The sequence below is a fragment of the Melozone crissalis genome, unplaced genomic scaffold, assembly GCF_028551555.1.
Source record: "Melozone crissalis strain CALT ecotype California unplaced genomic scaffold, PUWL_Pcris_2 ptg000008l_1, whole genome shotgun sequence".
NCBI lineage: Eukaryota > Metazoa > Chordata > Aves > Passeriformes > Passerellidae > Melozone > Melozone crissalis.
In genome coordinates, this window is record NW_026535786.1 from 3,607,618 (window position 1) to 3,625,447 (window position 17,830).

The window sequence follows — 17,830 nt, forward strand, 5'->3', positions numbered from 1 at the left end:
TGGGTATTGATTCACTTGGGTCAAAAAAAACCTAAGAAAGAATGCCTAGGAGGGTGCCTCTTCCCTTGGGTGTGTCTTGCATGCAGTGAGCGTTCCCAGACAGTGGCAAAGTGTGATCCCTGCTCGGCTGATGGGATGCTGGGAGAGGACAGGAGCTGTGCCTGAATTTCCCTGTGCTGAGCCGGAGGTGAGTTCACCCATGTGATTGAAGCAAGCTACTCTCTTTGAACTTCATTTTGTGAGGTGAAATACCAACAAATTAATACTAAAAACATCTGCAGATGACTGCATTTTTTGATGGATTTGGACTGCAGGCCATAATTCAGTACTGTCAACACAGGGAGCTGAACCTCAACCACGTGATCCTCCCCAGGAAGCCAAGGCTCTTGGCAGCTTCTCGTTTCTCTATCATCAATCACCACAGCAGGCTTTAACTAGCCCGTGCCTCTGACACCAGCTGTTGCAAAGCATTGTTTTGGAAATGCACTGGCCATCTCACTGCAGTGTGGTTGGTGGTGATTGTTATCTTTTTTAGGGCAGTATTTTTTAATTGACTTTTGATACGTTGCAGCAAGCTCGCAAGTTATTTATTACTATGTCAGTAATAATAGAGTAAGTGGCATATGCTATAGCTGCTAATCATACCCAAAACCTCTGCTTTTCACAGCCCAAAATAAGTAGGCCAATTCAGATACTTAAAAACAACATGAGAATCCAGGTATTTGCTTTTTATGAAAAACTTTTAACATTGTTTGAAATCAGAGTGTGGCTTCCCATTTGAAAATGGCTAAAATTTCTCTGTGGAATAAATCATTTTGTGTAGTAAAGTACTTAGCACTGCTGTTACTTAAATAATATGCTGTGTAATCTGAAGTTATCAATAAGCAGGAATTAATATGTTTTTAAGCCATTTTCATAAAAGTACTGTGAAATATCACTGTTAAAATATCAAATTTGATCCAGTTTTGAATCAGGATTAAAAATTAATGATGTAAATTATCACTGTTAAAATATCAAATTTGATCCAGTTTTGAGTCAGGATTAAAAATTAATGATGTAAATTAATGTAAATTAATCACTTAAATGTGATGTCAGCGTACTTTCAACACTGGTACTTTGTGATACAGGGATGTATTTAGATATTAGTGTTGTGGTGAGCACATTATCATTTTCTAGGTTTAAAGAACATAATTCATGTCATCTTAAGTGATCATTTAGCATTTTTATCAGTTACAGGAAGCTTTTACTTTCCCTACTGGCTGTAGGATTTCTACCAGCCTCCAGGTCGAACACAACCCATTAACAGCTATTGTTTGATCCATTAAGGTTCTTTGCTTCTCTGTTTTCCCTCCATTCAGACACAATAATATTGTGGCAGACAGTGTCAAAGACCTCCCTAAAATTGAGGTAAATAACATCTACTGCTCTCCTCTCATCCATAAATCCAGACATTGTATCAAAGAAGGCTATCAGGATGATCAGACATGATTTCTCCTACATAAATCCATTAATTTTCTGTTCCCAGATACCCTTTTCTCCTTCATGAGCCCTGCAATATGCTCCAAGATGACTTTGCTCCATGATTTTTCCAAGGACCAAAGTAATTATGACTTGCCTGTATTTCCCTCTGTTATTCTTTTGGCCTCTCTTGACAACATTTAATTTCCCTTGTCACCAAGGATTTCCCCCAGATTCCATGACTTGTAAAAGACAATACAGAGTGATGTTAGAAGGACATTGGCCAGTTCTCTTCAACATTCTTGAATTCAACTCTTCATGTTCTGTATATTGTTATGGTCTGAGTTGTCTCAAATAATCCCTGATTCAATCTTCATCTCCCAAAGGAAATTTTTCTTACTGAGGTCTTGCACTGACCCCAGGGACTGGGAGGCTGACTGAGGCCAAGGCAGCACTGGATACCTCAGCCTTTGCTGGGTGTGCTGTCCCTAAATCCCACACTCCATCCAGGAGCAGGCTCACTTTCCTCCTTCCAGCCTTTTGTTGTCAGTGTGGTTGTAAAAGCTTTTCTTATTGCTTGTAGCATCCCTTAAATGTGTCTGTTTAGTAGAATTTTCTGAACATCCAGACTTCTCCATGTGATGTTTCTAAATTTCTCTTTTATGGTATGTCCTCGCTTAAATCTCCTCTTTGTGGTTTTTCTTACTACAGAGTTCTGTGATGAATTCTCTGATTAATCAAATTGGTCTGGTACACTTCCTTGTTTGGAAATTCTACAAATTAATCTGTTCCTGCTGGTGGAAGCTGTAGCACATATAAACAATCCCTGTTCTCCAAAAACATGGGTTAGAGACTTAGAAGTTTCTTAAAGGCTATTTAGAGCATAATCTCCTTGTTATGTTAATTTTTTTAGTACTTGGTGAGAGGAGAGAGGGCTAACTTATTCTATTACTTAATATATTGTTTAGTCCTTAGATGGTGATTAGAGAAGATAATTTACCTGACATGATTGTTACAATTTATGGCACCCTGATGGACTCTATTACTACGAAAGGATTCCAAAATAACAGATGCTTCTTGTCATCTTAATCATCTGTTTCTTCAATTATCTTTATTAAAGAAATGTAAAATTGTATTATGAAACGGGAAAAGAAGCCTGAAGGATAAAGATAAGTAGTTTTTACTATTCCTAAAGGTGTCTTTGGTGATGTTTCTCCTTCATATTTATGTGTTTATGGAGCAAATTATATTAGCTTGAGATTAAAGCCAAGTGTGTTCAATTTCATCTTCACCACATTATTTCTTGCTTTATGTAGTAATCAAAAGGCATATAATGAAAATTTTATTTTCAAGGGTAATGGCAAAACAAACTTTTTAATATAAAATTTTAATACAAAATTATTTGAATTTATTATTGCTTTTGTTATGAAACTACAAAGTAGCAGCCATGTATCCCCGCCTACTTTCCTGTGAGATAGCTTGATATATGCAGTGCATCCAAGAGAAAGATTGGGGAGTATGGAGTGGTGATGGTGAATATTGGAAAATACCATTCTTAAGCATCATTGGAAGCAGTATGGCTGGCTCTTCAAGGCTTAACCACGCCTCCTGACTCTTTTCTTCACCTCTGCTCTCTGTAGCAAAAATAGTCTTGTCCTTGGATAAGCAAACATTAATTTTTGCTTACGTGGTTCAAAACCTTTCAGCTGTCTCAGAGCCACAAATTATTTTGAGAGAGTGAGACAAAGAGGACAGAAGTTCAAGTGTGGACTCATTTCTGGTGAGCCTGTAGAATCAGAAGGAAACTGCCAGTGGGAAGTGCCAGTACTTTTATGGTCTAGGATCATCCATTTGTAGCTTAGTATTACTGAGTTTTGCTGTATGCTTTGCATTCATTCCTTGAATCCAGAAATGCATGTTAACAGCTGGCTGCATTATTTCACTGGAGAATGTCTTAAATTTTTTTTTTATGATAAAGTATCAGCAGCAAAGCTCAAATAAATTTACTGCAGAGACAAATGAATAAATAAAATGCTTCACATCTGACAGCCTGAAACAGGAGGCATTTCTGACCACATGGTTTGTAGTTAACTAAATGGTCAAATACATTTACACCTAACCTGGTGTGTGCTGTGCCAAGCACATCTGCTTGCTGGTTTTGTGAAGACCACTTGGTACTGCAGCTCTGGACAAACTGCAGTGTGAGGACGTTCCTTGGCCTCTCACAGCCTGGTTTTCCTGGCTTATTGCCATCTAAGGGGGGTGCTTAGTAAAAATACATTAATTTTGAAGATCTGATGGGGACAGGCAGAGCAGGATGAAAAGGCCAAGCTGCCATTGACTTCCACTTGGACATTTGGCTCAGAGAGAGAAGTCAGTCTGGGTGGTCCCAAGGAGGAGAATAGAGGGAAGAATTGCATTGTAGCTGTGTCACTGCTGCTTCATCCCTGTCCCTGTGAAGCCATACCTGCTCACACAGCCTCCTCCTGCACTGGATTGTTGTGACACTGGATTTTGCTTAAAAGGGGTGCAGGTTGTGGAAGCTGAAATCTGACCTAATTACACTATCTGAATTTTGGGGTTATCTAGAATACAGACAGATAAGGGCAGTGAGTTTATTAGTGGAGCAAGGAGGGAATGCTGCCTTGAAACAGGTGTCTCATAGCAGTGGTATGTGCCAGTCCTTTGCCCTGGCTGTAGGTATTTTAAGTAGCCTGGTAAGAAGACTGGACTCAATACTGCTGTTAAATTGCTCTTTTATCTGGTATCATTCTTCATGTGTCTTTCTGCTTAAGGAATAAAAATAATAAAAACCCTTCTGATAACAGTTTTGACATCTTGGATGCAAATGCTGTAAAACCTGAATTTATTTACATGTTTGAGAAAAGTGGGGGGCTCTGGAGAAGGGATGGATCTGCCCATTCCCTGCTGTGTGTCAGGGCAGTGTCCTGTATCACCTCTGCTTGTGAAAGATTAGGATATTGAAACCATCTTCTCCTGTGTGAGTCTGGTCTTTCCTTCTAGCACAGGACAAAGCAATCAAAAATGTGGTGGTGTAGTGTGAGGGCAAGTGATGTGAAGTACTTTATGTTTCTGTCTCTCATACTGTGTGTTGCAGGAAGATAATGATGAAGGAGTTTTTCATTCCAAAGGGAACAAAGCCAAACTAGATGATGTGTGTGGTTGTCCTGTGTGCAAGCTGTCCCTCCTTCTCTCCAACATGCAAGTAGAATTTGTCACCTCATATATAACTGCAACATGTCTTCTGCTTTGTTCCTTTTCACATTTAGTTTTGGTTTGAGATTGAGTAAATTTAAAAGTCTGCCTTTTAGAAAATTGGACTAAAAAATTACTTTTTGTGAAGACAATCTAAATATATTTTTAAAAAATTACCTTCTATATGTATCTTAGAGTCTTAATGTCTCAACAGCTGAGACAAACACCACCTAAACCCCTATGTTAATTATCATTTTTAGCAAAAAATAAAGTAAAATTATGCCAGAATCTTTAACTAAAATCCTTCTTTTAAACTGCAGGTATCAACATGTATATTACTCACAAAAGTTCTTAAGTTATTATTTGCGTTGGTTTATCTACAGATAGATAACAGTTTTTACTTGATCTCATATTCCTATGTACATATGTATCAAAACAGTTTGGTGTCCACTGTGGAAGGCATTCTTTTTTATTAATTTACACAAGCAACTTCTCATGGAAACATTAGATTTTGTTAGACTTTGACATTTATTTTTAAAAGGTGAATAGTTTTAATTGTGATGTAGGATTGGGGAGGTGATGTTGTCTTGACTTGCCAGTTGTCCAGCCTGCACGTGTTTGCTCCTTGCAGCCAAACTGGCTGAGCCTTCTGGGGCAGTCCATATCAGAGAAATGTTCTTCCATTCTCACAAAAGATAAAGGAAAAGAACCTTGGGCAATGTGGAGGGAAGTGTTGCAGAAAAGGAGGAGGGAGTTGGAAGGAAATATGCAGGTGCTGCATTAAGGAAGGGGGTCCAGGAAACACTGCAGTAGCGGGAGGGAAGAAAAGGATGCCAGACTGAGTGGGTGAGCACTACTGCAGTAAAGAAAGATGGACAGAGAGGGCAGCCTGGGATGTTAGATAGGAAAGAGCATTCAGGCTGAAATTGTGAATTGCTGTTTTACCTCCAGGCAGAATTCTTGGCAATTTTAACTCCTGGAAGGGATCCATTTCTTACCATATCATAGACATCTGTATGCTAAGAATACAACTTTGTTTTGTGTTTTTGGAAGGTCATATGGATGTCAGACACCCATCAGTGTCGTAGTCTGCTCTCTGGTCCTGGAAAAGTGGTACAGATAGAAAGTTTGGTGTATGCTGGCTTCCTGCAGGACAGGGGCTTCCCCAGCACTGTCACTTCCCTTTGAAGAGAACTGGTTGTATATCACTTGAGACAATTACTTTACTTTTCAATTGTATGAACTTACCACTCCCTAGTAATATCCAACATTTTTTGTGCTTAAGAAGCCCCCAGTGTTTTTGACTATGCGTATTTATAAAACCTGTTGTTAGGACAATTTTTTGTGCCATACTACTGATCTGGTAGTGTATGTACTACTTCTTTTTTTCAGATGCAACATTTGAATACCACTAAACTGGTTTTCTTTGTCAGAATTATGTTTGAATACCTAGATAAAATCTAAAATCTGGTATTATCAGAAAAATAATTTTTTTTTGATGATTTTAGTGAAGAAGTATTAAATAGCTTTATTATTGAGGAAAAGGAAAATATAGTAGAAATTATTATTATTAGCATTTTAAATTTCAAAATTGGTTTCTGGGGTTCTAAAGATGCTTATAAATTAATTAAGTCCTACTAGAAGTATGCGAATAAAGGCTTTTTAAGTGAGTTCTGTGATTAAAGTGTCCTGATGAAGTCATAATATGCTTTGCTTTTGAACTATCTTTGTATAGGACCAAAGTTATATTCAATCTTTACTTACATCCGTGGATCCTGATTACAGCTGTGCCCATCCTGCTCAAGGATTTAGCATGGCATATGCATTACTTTCTGATATAAGTAAGGTAGCTCAATATTTGATTACTGGAGGAAGTATTGGAATATGGTAATCACCTATTTGACTTCATCAGCAGGTATAATGCATTTAGGTTGGGTGGAAATGGCAAAACTTTGTTCCTCCCCAGCAATCTCACTGGAGTTGCCTCCCAAGAAGCAAGTCTGGCAACTAATACGCTGATTCTGTAACAAAAAGTTGTAAAAGAAGCAGCACTACAAAATAAAGATAATAAAATTAAGAGTATCATCCCACTGAAGTGTTATGTCCCTTAAGAAAATCTAAACATTGCAGTATAGCATTCCTCTCCTTAAAAAGTCTCAGCTGACCCAAATGTGGAGCTACATAGCTGAGAGAGGCTGGAGAAACCATGAGTTGTAGTTCTTGAGATTAGACTGCAGAGTTTAAGGTAGAATCAATATGATTATACCTTTTGTTATCTCTGCAGAATGTTTTGTTCATATGGCCCACACTCTTTTATTCAAGCCTAAAGACAATTTAACTGTTGACCAAAAAAAAAGTGTCTTATTACTAATACAGAACTTACTTCTTCAGCTGAGCTTCCAAACCAGAAGGTTTCATAACTGCTGATGAAGGATCAGAATTTCTTCTTTACATTGTATTTTTGAAACCTACAAATGGCTGGGAAAATTAGGCTTCCTACCTGTAGGAATGCCCCTTATTTGCTTCTGGAAAAAGGAGCCCTTTCTTAACTCTTGAATACATTCTTTGGTAGGTAATAAACATGCATTGTATTTCTCTTGGCTTGTTAGGGAATAAATAAGACACCAATTAAAACCTTGAAAGACTTTTCCAAACTTCCTCCCACAGCAATATCCAGATTAATACAAATTTGTATGAGTCAGACAAACGTTTGATGAGATTCAAATCAACACACTGCATTTTGTTTTGCTGTAACTTGAAGCAATTACAAACTAGAGTTGGATTTTTTTCCAATTAAAAAATATGAAACATAGTCTCATTATTTTAATAAGTGTTGGAATCAAAACTATGAACTATAAATTAATGAGTGCCTTCTAAACTCTGGACACATGTGGAACTGAAAGAGGTCTATTACAGAAGTTGAAAATCTATATTTAATGAATACACCCACTACATCTATTGAATTGGCAAGATAATAAGTGTGCAGCCCTCTCTTTTACTTTAGAGCAACACATTCAACATAGTCATTAGCTGGGAGTTTTACCAGACACTGCAGTACACTTCAGCTGCACTTTTCAGTTACTTTTGGACTCTGTATGGCTGTGTAAGTATCACACATAGCAGTCTGGTCTGAGTGCTCATCTTGTATTGTTTGGATGTTTATGGTGCCTACTCTTGTGGCTTGAACATTTATGGCTGCAAAAGTTACAGTGGTGGGTATTTAGTGACTTTTATTAACTTCGGCATAATTCCTTTTGCCTTTCATTCAGCTTTGTCCTGGATAATGCATAAGCATGTGACATTTCCAGTCTTCAAATGCCACATCATGAAATGGAAGAATATGTTTGGCATTGAGTAGGTCCATCCTAACAGTGGGATAAAAAAAACCTGTCTTACCTATTTTTGAGTGCCAGGGTGTTTTTAAGGTTTTCACTTCTGTCTCTGCCCAGTTTTTCTATGACTAAACAGTGCCTCTCATATCTCTGTAGAATCCCAGTGTTAATAAACTACAGTCATCTCAAGCAGGAACAAGTTAATAGATTTTTTTTCTGGCAGATCTGTGCGTGATATGTTCCTTTCGAATAGGATGAGCTAGTGAATCCACTCTCCCTCTGCAGTTTTGTACATTTTAGTCTTAGCTCCTTTTTATGTGAGAACTCTATAGTTACAAGTTTCATTAAGATGTATAGCAAAGTTGCCAGGCAGCAGTGGACAGCTCTGGTGTTCCGTAAGTGAATTTTGAGTGTATTTTCCAGTGCAGTTTTCCCAAAGTTGTCCTCAATGGAGAACATCAACAGGAACATCATTTGAGTATGCTGCCTTTCATAATCACAATGTGTCAGAATTGATGCAGCTGGTGCCATTCAGCCCACAGCAAAGACACTCTACAAATAGAAAGCACAACTTCATGGTTATGCATTATAAAGCTAATACACACCTTTTGGTTTTCATCCTCGCGTATTTTGTGGAGATCTTCCTGCTTGTTCCATTTGTTCATTACCATAAACACTGAATAACATATGGTCAGTGAAATTGCTCTAAAACCAAACATGCTTTTATTTTGGCTTCAGAATGAAGAAGGGAGTTAGAGAAAAACCAAAACATATTACATGGTATTTTAGTGTGTGTTAATGCATGGTATAAATGCCGGTGGCATTAACACCTCTTTTCCGCTCCCCCTTTCTTTATGATTGCTTCTTTGTCTTGATGAGATGTGGTGGATGGGTGCAAACAGTCTGATGCTCTTTACACTAATATCTGATAGTTAAAAGGCAGTATATTCATGGAAGGGAAAAAAGACATTTCTGCCACATACAGGGGTCATATAGAGGCTTTTGAAAGCTGTTTTCTAGTCCAGGACTGAAAACATGACACAACTGATATATCTGAGTTAATACGAGGGGACCTTGCCAGCCAAAGCAGTTAAAACCAGAAGTGTTTCTGGTCCAAAGTGGTGGATTCTGTTTCTGTAACTGTTGTAGTTTCAGGAGGTGACACTGGCCAAGCTGAAAAGGATTACTGGGCCTTGTGTTCAGACTCCTCTTGGCAGGGCCAAGTTCTCATTTAGTTAACTGGGCAACTATTACAGCGACATTTTGCAGACTGAAAGCAATTGTACAAACCAAGATTATTCAAGTGTGTAGGTAAAAGTCACTTAAATGACTGTGTGACTGCCAAGCCACACAGGTTTGTTCATTTTGAATAATTTTATGTGATTTTTAGATTATCAATTATGCAAATTAATAGGCAGTAATATATTTTTGCCCCCTGTCTCCTGAGCAGCATACAATAGCCCCTTCTACTCTTCCTCAGCTTTTTTTCCTTCATCTTAAAAATCTATCAAAAACCAAAAACTAAAACATTTCCTTGCAATTCCATATCATTCATTTCTCTGTGATTTGCAGGCCAAATCTCTTTACCCTGTAAGTACAAGAATATTTTAACTTGATGCTCTGCCAGCTCATGCAGAAATTCAGAATTGAAGCTGGGTCTCTCAGATGAGCATGAAGATGTGGGTTACTGACAAATATGTGCATTAATCTATAGTTCTCACACACTCTATATAGTGCTATATAGGAGCTGGAAAAATACAGAATGATGGAACTTTGTAAAAAGCCTGACCCACTCGATGATGTGTTTGTTGCAGTTTTGTTTCTCATGAGGACATTGAATCTGAAGCCACCATTTCTCCTGTTGTGCTTTAGGTGCTGTAGCAGTTCTGATCCCTCGCCTAGACCTGGTGATTTCTTTCGTCGGCGCTGTCAGCAGCAGCACTCTGGGACTGATTCTGCCACCTCTGATTGAAATCCTCACTTTCTACAAGGAAAACCCAAGTTTATTGACAATATTTAAAGATGTTTTTATAGCTGTGGTTGGATTTGTTGGATTTTTAACAGGGACATACGTGACGGTTGAAGAAATCATTTATCCAGCATCCACAGTTCTTGCTAATGCAACAGGGAGCTTTCCTGCAGATGTAAATGCTACAGACTTGGTGGTTGGGTTAAAGTAATTAACCAGGCACTGTGAACTATTTCATTCCTTAACAAGAAATTCTTGACTCAGGACCTGCTTTCAACTACTGGTACTGTGTAAAGAGGTACAGTTTGTAAGATGTAGGATATACATGTGGAAATACATTATTTTTTTAGAAAGTAATTCTATGTCTCTTCTGGACTTTGAATGAGAAGTTACAAGATTTTGTTTTGTTTATCAAAGCAATATTACTTTCATGCAAAAACATTCAACATCACACATCATAAGCAGTTTATTTTTGTACATTTTGGTAACTGTTACCCTGACCCATTTTTTACACAATTTCTTTATCCTTGATTTCAACTATACAAAAGTGTAAAATGCTGTATTTTTTATTGCCTGTGGCTTGAAGTCTGTAGACTACATATCTATATTTCTATTGGAACATATAATAATTATTTTTTCATTTTTATGTTCTGCCTTAAGTAGTATCTAATTTGCTCTTTATGTATTTTTGCTTCTTTTGTCTTTTTTGAAAAAAAAAAAAGTAGGTTCATAAATTGGCATCTGGGTAGAAATTAGTTTTGTTTAGCAAACCTGCTGGCTGAGTTCCTATGAACAATCCTGATTTTCAGGCTTCATATTTGACTTTCTGTCTCACACTTCATAGATGACTTTCACTCCAAATGTTGAAGCACTATTTTTGGTCTTGTTTTCTAAAAACCCTATAGTTTGTGCAATAACATAGCTATTTATCATACTCATTCCTGTTATGAAGAAACAATTTTTTCTACAGAATATTTTTAATCATAACATTCCCCCAAGAAATATGTTATGCCAAAACCTCTCCACCGTAGTCATACAAATTAAGATAGAAATATATGTAATATTTTGCCTGCCTTCAGTATATTCCTCAGAAATTTACCATTTGGTAATCCACCATTTGGCATTACAGTGCTAGAGTAATATACTACTAAATATATCTATATTTATATTTTCTCTTAAGAATTCTTCCACTGTCATCTACCAACTGGTGACTGTAATGTGCACTTTTATCTCCATGTGGATGAGGGCATTTCTGATAGGGATTTGTTACAGCATGTAGTTTAAACTGCATGTATTTGTTCAAGCAATAGTTCTGAGTAATCCTCTAATTTTGATTTTAGCATGGGCAAATTTAGATACTTGGCAGGCACTTGGAAGGGATGAGTCTGCCTGTGTGATACCACAGATTAACCTTTCTTTTGGAAGTGCCACAGCAGAGCAAATGCAGGTAGTTAGCAGAGAAGAAAAAGGTAACTTCAGCTTTTCATCTTGAAGGATTTTTAGTCTTTAAGCTGTTTTAAAAGACATTAAATCTCAGTGTTTCCATCTGTTTCATAGTGAATCTGTTACTTACCTTACCCATACACCTATAGAATATATTTCTGTGCAGCATATTTTACTTGACATGAAATACTTCTGCAAGAAGCATCTTTAGTAGGACTGAGAGGATTTAAATGCGAGTTACTTTTCCTCTTGGTTTTTCATCCTTCTACTTGTGCGTTGGGAGAATAAAGGGCTTTGAAGTCCATTCATATCTGTTCTACTTCAGTTGTGTCCTGGTGAGCAGCTCTGAGAAGGTGCTTCTACCAGGGTGCAGAAGGACTGGTCCAGTTCAGAGTTTGGTGGTGATTTTGTCAGGTGCAAGTGAATACTGCCACGCTTCTATCAATGAATATTTGCTGAGCTGGATACCTACAGCCTACAGAGGTGGCCCCGGTACCCAGTGAATGTAACATATCCTTGTGAAACTCAGATAACTTGTTCAGAAGCTTGATGGGTTTGAGGGTTCTGATCTTAGCCATCAGACCTTGGAAAGGCTGGCCCAGAGACAGAGCCATGCACATCTTCCTGCTCTGACTGCAGTGCAGCCTGTCAAGGCACAGGTTTCCAGAGCAGTGAATGGCCACCGACCGACCAGGTATGAAGTAGTGCTTTTATGCAGTTGGCCAGTGTAGACAAGTCTAACAATGTTATATCTTTTGAATCTTTAAAATGTTTATTGATGTATTTTGCACAATGTCAATTTTCTCCTACAGTGTAGGATTTTTATAATTTTAACACTCATACATTTGCATGGCCTGCTCTTTCAGACAGAAGGAGTCAGGAACCAGAGTGTCCTGCTTTGGATAAGATTAAAATGCCACGTGGTAAAAAACTAAGTCTGACTAATGAGAATGTCCTGTAAAGCATTGCCAAAGATTTAAGAGAGAGGAAATTCTGACAGAAACCTCTTCTGAATAAGAGTGTTCATTCAGCTTTTAAAGTGCTGTAATATTAGTTGCAAGTTAAGAGGCGGGGAATGAAAGTGAGAGATTTCATAGGTATGGTTTACATTAAGGTATATATTTAAGATGGAAATGTACTTTAGCACAAGCTAAATTAAACTGCAAAATGTGTGATTAGCTTATGTTCCTGACAAGGAGCAGAAAGCCTTTGTATTTATATACTGTATATGAACTTATATTTTACAATATAATATTGTTAACAGTTTTAATGTAATTTAATCATTAGCTGCACTACAGGTAACTGGATAATTTTCTTGTCTGTAACTGTTCATCCTCAAGTATTGGGCAAATAAGAGGATGGGTTTGCCTGATGTTCTGTAAAACTTTAATCTTCTGTATCAATAAAACTACAAATTACCCTGCAAACTCAGTGTTATCCTGCCTGTTTCCAATACTGGATCACTAGAAGAAATAGCTGTCCTACTGCAGAATTTACCTTTGAAGTTGTCCAAGGAATGGTGACTGACGTGAGACTCACATGCAAGCTCTAGAACTGATTTTTCATTGATAAAAAATCTCATTTTAAAGTCACATAGGCAGTAATGAAAAATCCCACCCTGACTCCAAGGGTTTTCATGAGGGCACAGTTAAAGTTAGGCTTCTGCATCTTTTTAGAGGTGCTGTAGGAAGTTAATTTTTAAATGTAAAAAGATATGCTGGTGTTCCCACTGAAATTCCAGTTCCTGTTTAGAAAACCAAAAAGAAAAATCCAGCCATTTTAAAATGGGACAAGCTTATATAGATTTGCTGTGGACTTGGCCTTATCTGTAAGGATGGAGTGCTGACTCAACATGTTGACAGAGAAGGGAAAGTGTTAACTTGGAAAACTCCTGACTAGAAGTGAGGAATGAGATTAGTTGATGGACAACCTAAGAGATTGCACTCAGTTCATCTCAGGGAGAGTAAAAGGCAAGAGGGACATAATAGAAAAGTGATTATTTTATTAATTATATATTAAAATGTTTCCTGATGAACGACTAGAGAAGCTGTATACATCACTCACTACCATTCTATAATTGGTGGAATGTATTATGAGCCTTGTCAGACCTCCCATTCTTCTGCTTTAATTTATTTGGTTCTGTAAGGATTAATCAGTATTTCTGCTGCTGATTTCTCAATTTAATAATTCTGATTTCTCAAGTGACCAAGTGTTCTCTAGCAGAAAACAAGCAGTACAGCTTCAACACCAGCTGAAGTTCATTTTTCACATGCTGTCCATGGAAGAAATGACTGCAACATCTTGGTGGGGTTTCAGGAAGGGAGGAGAACCTTCTCCATGATTTTGTGTGTTATCTAAAGATGTTTTGGTCATCCTGGACCTTCTTAACATGACATAAGAAATCTGAATCTTGCCCACAGTTACCGAGTTATCCTCCAGACTCCTACATAGTTCTGATTAGTGTAATGTAGGTCTGTGAGCTGACAGCATGCCTGGACATACATACTGAGACTGATCTAAATATTGGTTTGTACTCAGTAGCTCAGTGGTTTCATCTCCAAGTTCTGGAATGCTTGGATGAGTAGCATCTGATAGCAGTAATTTTTTTTTTTATTCTTGGTTTAATTTGTTTTTTCTTGAAATGCTTTTATTAACAATTACGAGTTGATCCCAATTTGCAGTTCCATAGATTCACTCCAGGCAGGCAGTAGCTGGGATGTAGAAAGCAGCATCTAAGTAGACATTTAGATTGAGTTGAGCAAAAGTTTCTCTGCATCCAAAAGGAGGTGCTTCTCAAATTACAGAAAAAGAATCTGCAAGGTTATGTGGCAAAGCACTCATCTGCACAGACACAAAGAAGCACAGAGGCTCAACTGTGAGGGGATGAACCCCACTTCAAATAAATTCACCTTGTTTTCTGTTCTTACAGAATAAGGGTTAATTTCAAAAGAGCATGTTTCACAGGTTGCACCAAATGATTAGGAGCTTGTCTTGTAGCACGGCAAAGAAAGGGAAGAGGGACCACTGGTGTGCCTAAAGACCAATCTCTGTCAATGCAAAGAAATGGGGGAACCAAAATATCTTCATCAGAGAAATGGAGCCCTAACCTGGCTTCTTCTAGGGTTTTCACAGCACAGCAATCAGTCTATGGTCCAGGTGAGAAAATCACCAAAGAGGTTGACTGAGGAGCATCTCTCAGGATAACTGTATAAACTGGGAGCGTTACTGTTTAAAGGGGCAAGGGAACACCCTGTAGGATCTATGGGAAGTGTATTTTGGGCATGTACAGGACTTGTAATGGAAATTTGGAGTAGCAACCAAAGGTGGGAGAAGTGATGAATCAAAGTGTATTGGGAGAAATGGAATTTTATGATTCTGTGAATGTAGAGATAAAAGGGTCCAGTCAATCCCATGTGAGCGGGGAATGGTCAGTACAGGTGTCGGTCTGTCCATGCCCTGTGCCTGACCAGTGCAGTCTCTCTTGCCTTCTCACTAAACTAGGACTGAATCCAGCTGTGCCTGGGCTCCTCTCTCTGAAAAGAAGTTTGGAAAGCAAGGGGGTCCTTCCTGCACCTTGTGACTCAATGGTAGGGCTTCTTTAGTAAACATTTTCTGAAGCTTCTGCTCCCACCCATGACAATGTCCCAATACCTGCCCTGGAGGGCAGTTTCCACACCTGAGCCAGTTGGCATGATAAAAAGCCTTATCCCACCTTGCAGGATCCACTTCTTATTGGCCTCTTCCCTTACCTGGCTCACACCTGCTAGGGATGTGTAAACACATGGTCATGTGCTTATCAGGAATATGTGCTCAGCATCACTGTGTGCTGGACATGGAGCTGTGGCAACCTCACTTCCTTCCTGCTACCAGCTTTGGCAGCTCCAACACACCCCACACCTCGTATTTCCTGGGAAAACTGGTTTCTCTGGGGCTCAGCAGCATCGCCTCGTACTGCTGAGCTTTGGGCTTTCTGTCATCTTGGAGGTAAAAGGTACGTGTGCCCCCCCAGCACTGCTTTTCCTCAGGTAATAGTTTCTTTAGTGGTTTTTAAACAGCTCAATTGCTTCTTGGAATTTGTGGATGTGGCATTTTGTGAGGTGTTTTTCATGATGTCTCTGGACAATTTATGCTGTACAGTATTTGTCTCTTGACCTGATGGATTTATTTGACTTTGAATAAGTGAGCTCAAATTACTGAAGCCAGTGAAGTCCTTTCAGTTTTGCTCTTACATATGCACTCAGAAACAAAGTTTTATTTTGGGAACATTTCCATTTGTATCTTAGATACTTAGTGAGAATTGATTGTTCTATATTTTTGTTTTCAGCAACTTTCCAAAATTTAAATAACCTTTAATGTATCCAGCCCTCTAAATGTTGACATATAAATGCCATTGGAAGTTTCAGAGTTTATTGATTTTTTGGATCATCTTCATATCTAATATAATCTCTTTGTAGAACACGACCTTTTTTTTCTTGGTTTCAGTTGCCAGCCCAGAGACCAAAGTCCTGGGAAACCAAGCCCAGTGCTCTTTTTTCATACTTCCCCAAGGTTAATAAAATCATTGTGAGGATTTGTTAGTCTTTCAGCATAATTTGTGCTACAGCATCTCCTCCAAAGCCTAGGACATTGTTACTGTTAATGGATTCATATTGAATAATAAATTATTGGAGCAATTCTCGCCCACAAGATAGAGAATCCATTTGTTCCTACTGCTGGGTAGGCTCCAGAGGGTGTCAGCCTAAGGCTCAGCAAACTTATTATTACTAAATATGACCCAACTATATACAGGAATAAATCTGTCAGTGGGAACTTAACTTTTTTACCTGGTCAGCCTTACAAGCTACACTTCAAAGAGTACACAGCTTTTACAGCACAGGTACTCCTTTAATCTCCAAAACTTTGCTGAGAATATTTGCATGGATAGTTGAATCAGATTCATCTCCTTGCTTTCCCCTCACTTGGCAACTCCGCTGTTTCAAGTTTCTGTTAGAACCCATGGTGCATATGCTGCCTCTGCAGGGTAATTGCATCTGAGTGCTCTCTCTCCTGAGTCTCATCAGTCCATGGATAATTTTGTGTCTTCCCAACCTGATGTTTCACCTTATCTGTCACTGGGGGATTCCTTACTTTTCCATTTTTTAGTGAATTCTCTGCCATTTTAAGTTCTATATTTCTATTTAAATTGCTGAACTCGTGTCAGCTTGGTTGAAAGGATCTTTTTATATATAAAAATAAATGCATTTCATATACATGTTTATTAAAATTACCCATTCTCTTCCTACCTAAGCTATTTTTGTGGAAGTCACTGCTATGCCTTGCATCCAGTGATCTTTCTGCTCAGAATGCAAGGCTAGCTCTGTCCCTGGCTCTCAATTTTAGACACAGTCATCATCGTGCTGTGAGCTGTTGTTTATGCTCTACCTTGGTCATTCAAAACACCTGTATATCATAAATGCATATCTGAATTATATTTATTTTGAATCTCAAATTTCTGCTTTTTTTATTGAACCCAGGTGTCACAGCTGATTTTAAAAGGTGATAATATGGGAAGTTCAAGGGTTCAGTTGACAATGATTCTAATAAGCAAATGTGTCTGTGTCCAGTGGAGTTATCCAAGAAACAAAATGAGGTATATTCAATTCAATTCAACTCCATGAAAGAAGCCTCTGAAGTTTGCCCTTGATAAAATTTTCTTAAAATCGCCATGGTCTTGTGACTGCAGCACAGACCCTCAGGTAAGCTCCAGAGGTTGTTCATGGGGCACTCGGGCTGTATCTCAGATATCTGGAGGTGCTCTCCAGTCCCTCAGTTCAAAGACCTGGCCAGGGTGGGCCTTGGCTCTCGTGTGGAAAACACACCATTTGGGCTGGGGTGGTGGGGTGAGAGCAGCACTGGTGAGGACCATGTCCGAGCAGAAATGCAGCTGAAAAAGCTGAGATGAAGGTCCAGGCTGGAAGCTGGGGCACCCTTCTGGATATAGTCCATGTGCATGGGGACAACCCAGGGAGATGGTAGCTAACAAGACCTGATCCACTGTTGAGAAAACCACCAGCAGCAAGCAGTGGCCTCAGCTCTTTCCTCAGGCCTTTATAGGCTACTTTGGGACTCACCATCAGTCCTGCCTACAGCCTCAGACTACACACTGAAGGTGTGCTTTGTTCACAAAAATCTGCACCAGTCAAGAGGGAAATATCTTCCAGATATTTCCTTCCCCCTCTATTCATCAGACAGTTTCTGTTTCCATCAGATTCAGCCAGCTGATCATCTCTCCTCTCTGCAATCACATTTCTGCCGTGTTACATTTTATTTCAGTAACACGCCTTGCCTGGCACTGTCACATGCAGTGCCAGTTGTTATCACAGTTTCTGTCTGTGGTTTTGTCCTGTAAATGTTGGCATCTTCTTCTGGAGGT

At 38.7% G+C, this 17,830-nt stretch overlaps 1 protein-coding gene across 1 annotated transcript in view; it reads left to right on the top strand.

Moving 5' to 3' along the window:
* SLC36A4 (solute carrier family 36 member 4) overlaps positions 1 to 12,831 on the top strand; it is a 90,336-nt gene extending 77,505 nt beyond the window's left edge. Inside the window, 1 exon segment of the mRNA XM_054269794.1 lies at positions 9,879 to 12,831. Within this exon segment, the coding sequence (XP_054125769.1) occupies positions 9,879 to 10,186 (308 nt within the window). The 3' untranslated portion in view covers positions 10,187 to 12,831.
* The last annotated feature ends 4,999 nt before the right edge of the window (positions 12,832 to 17,830 follow it).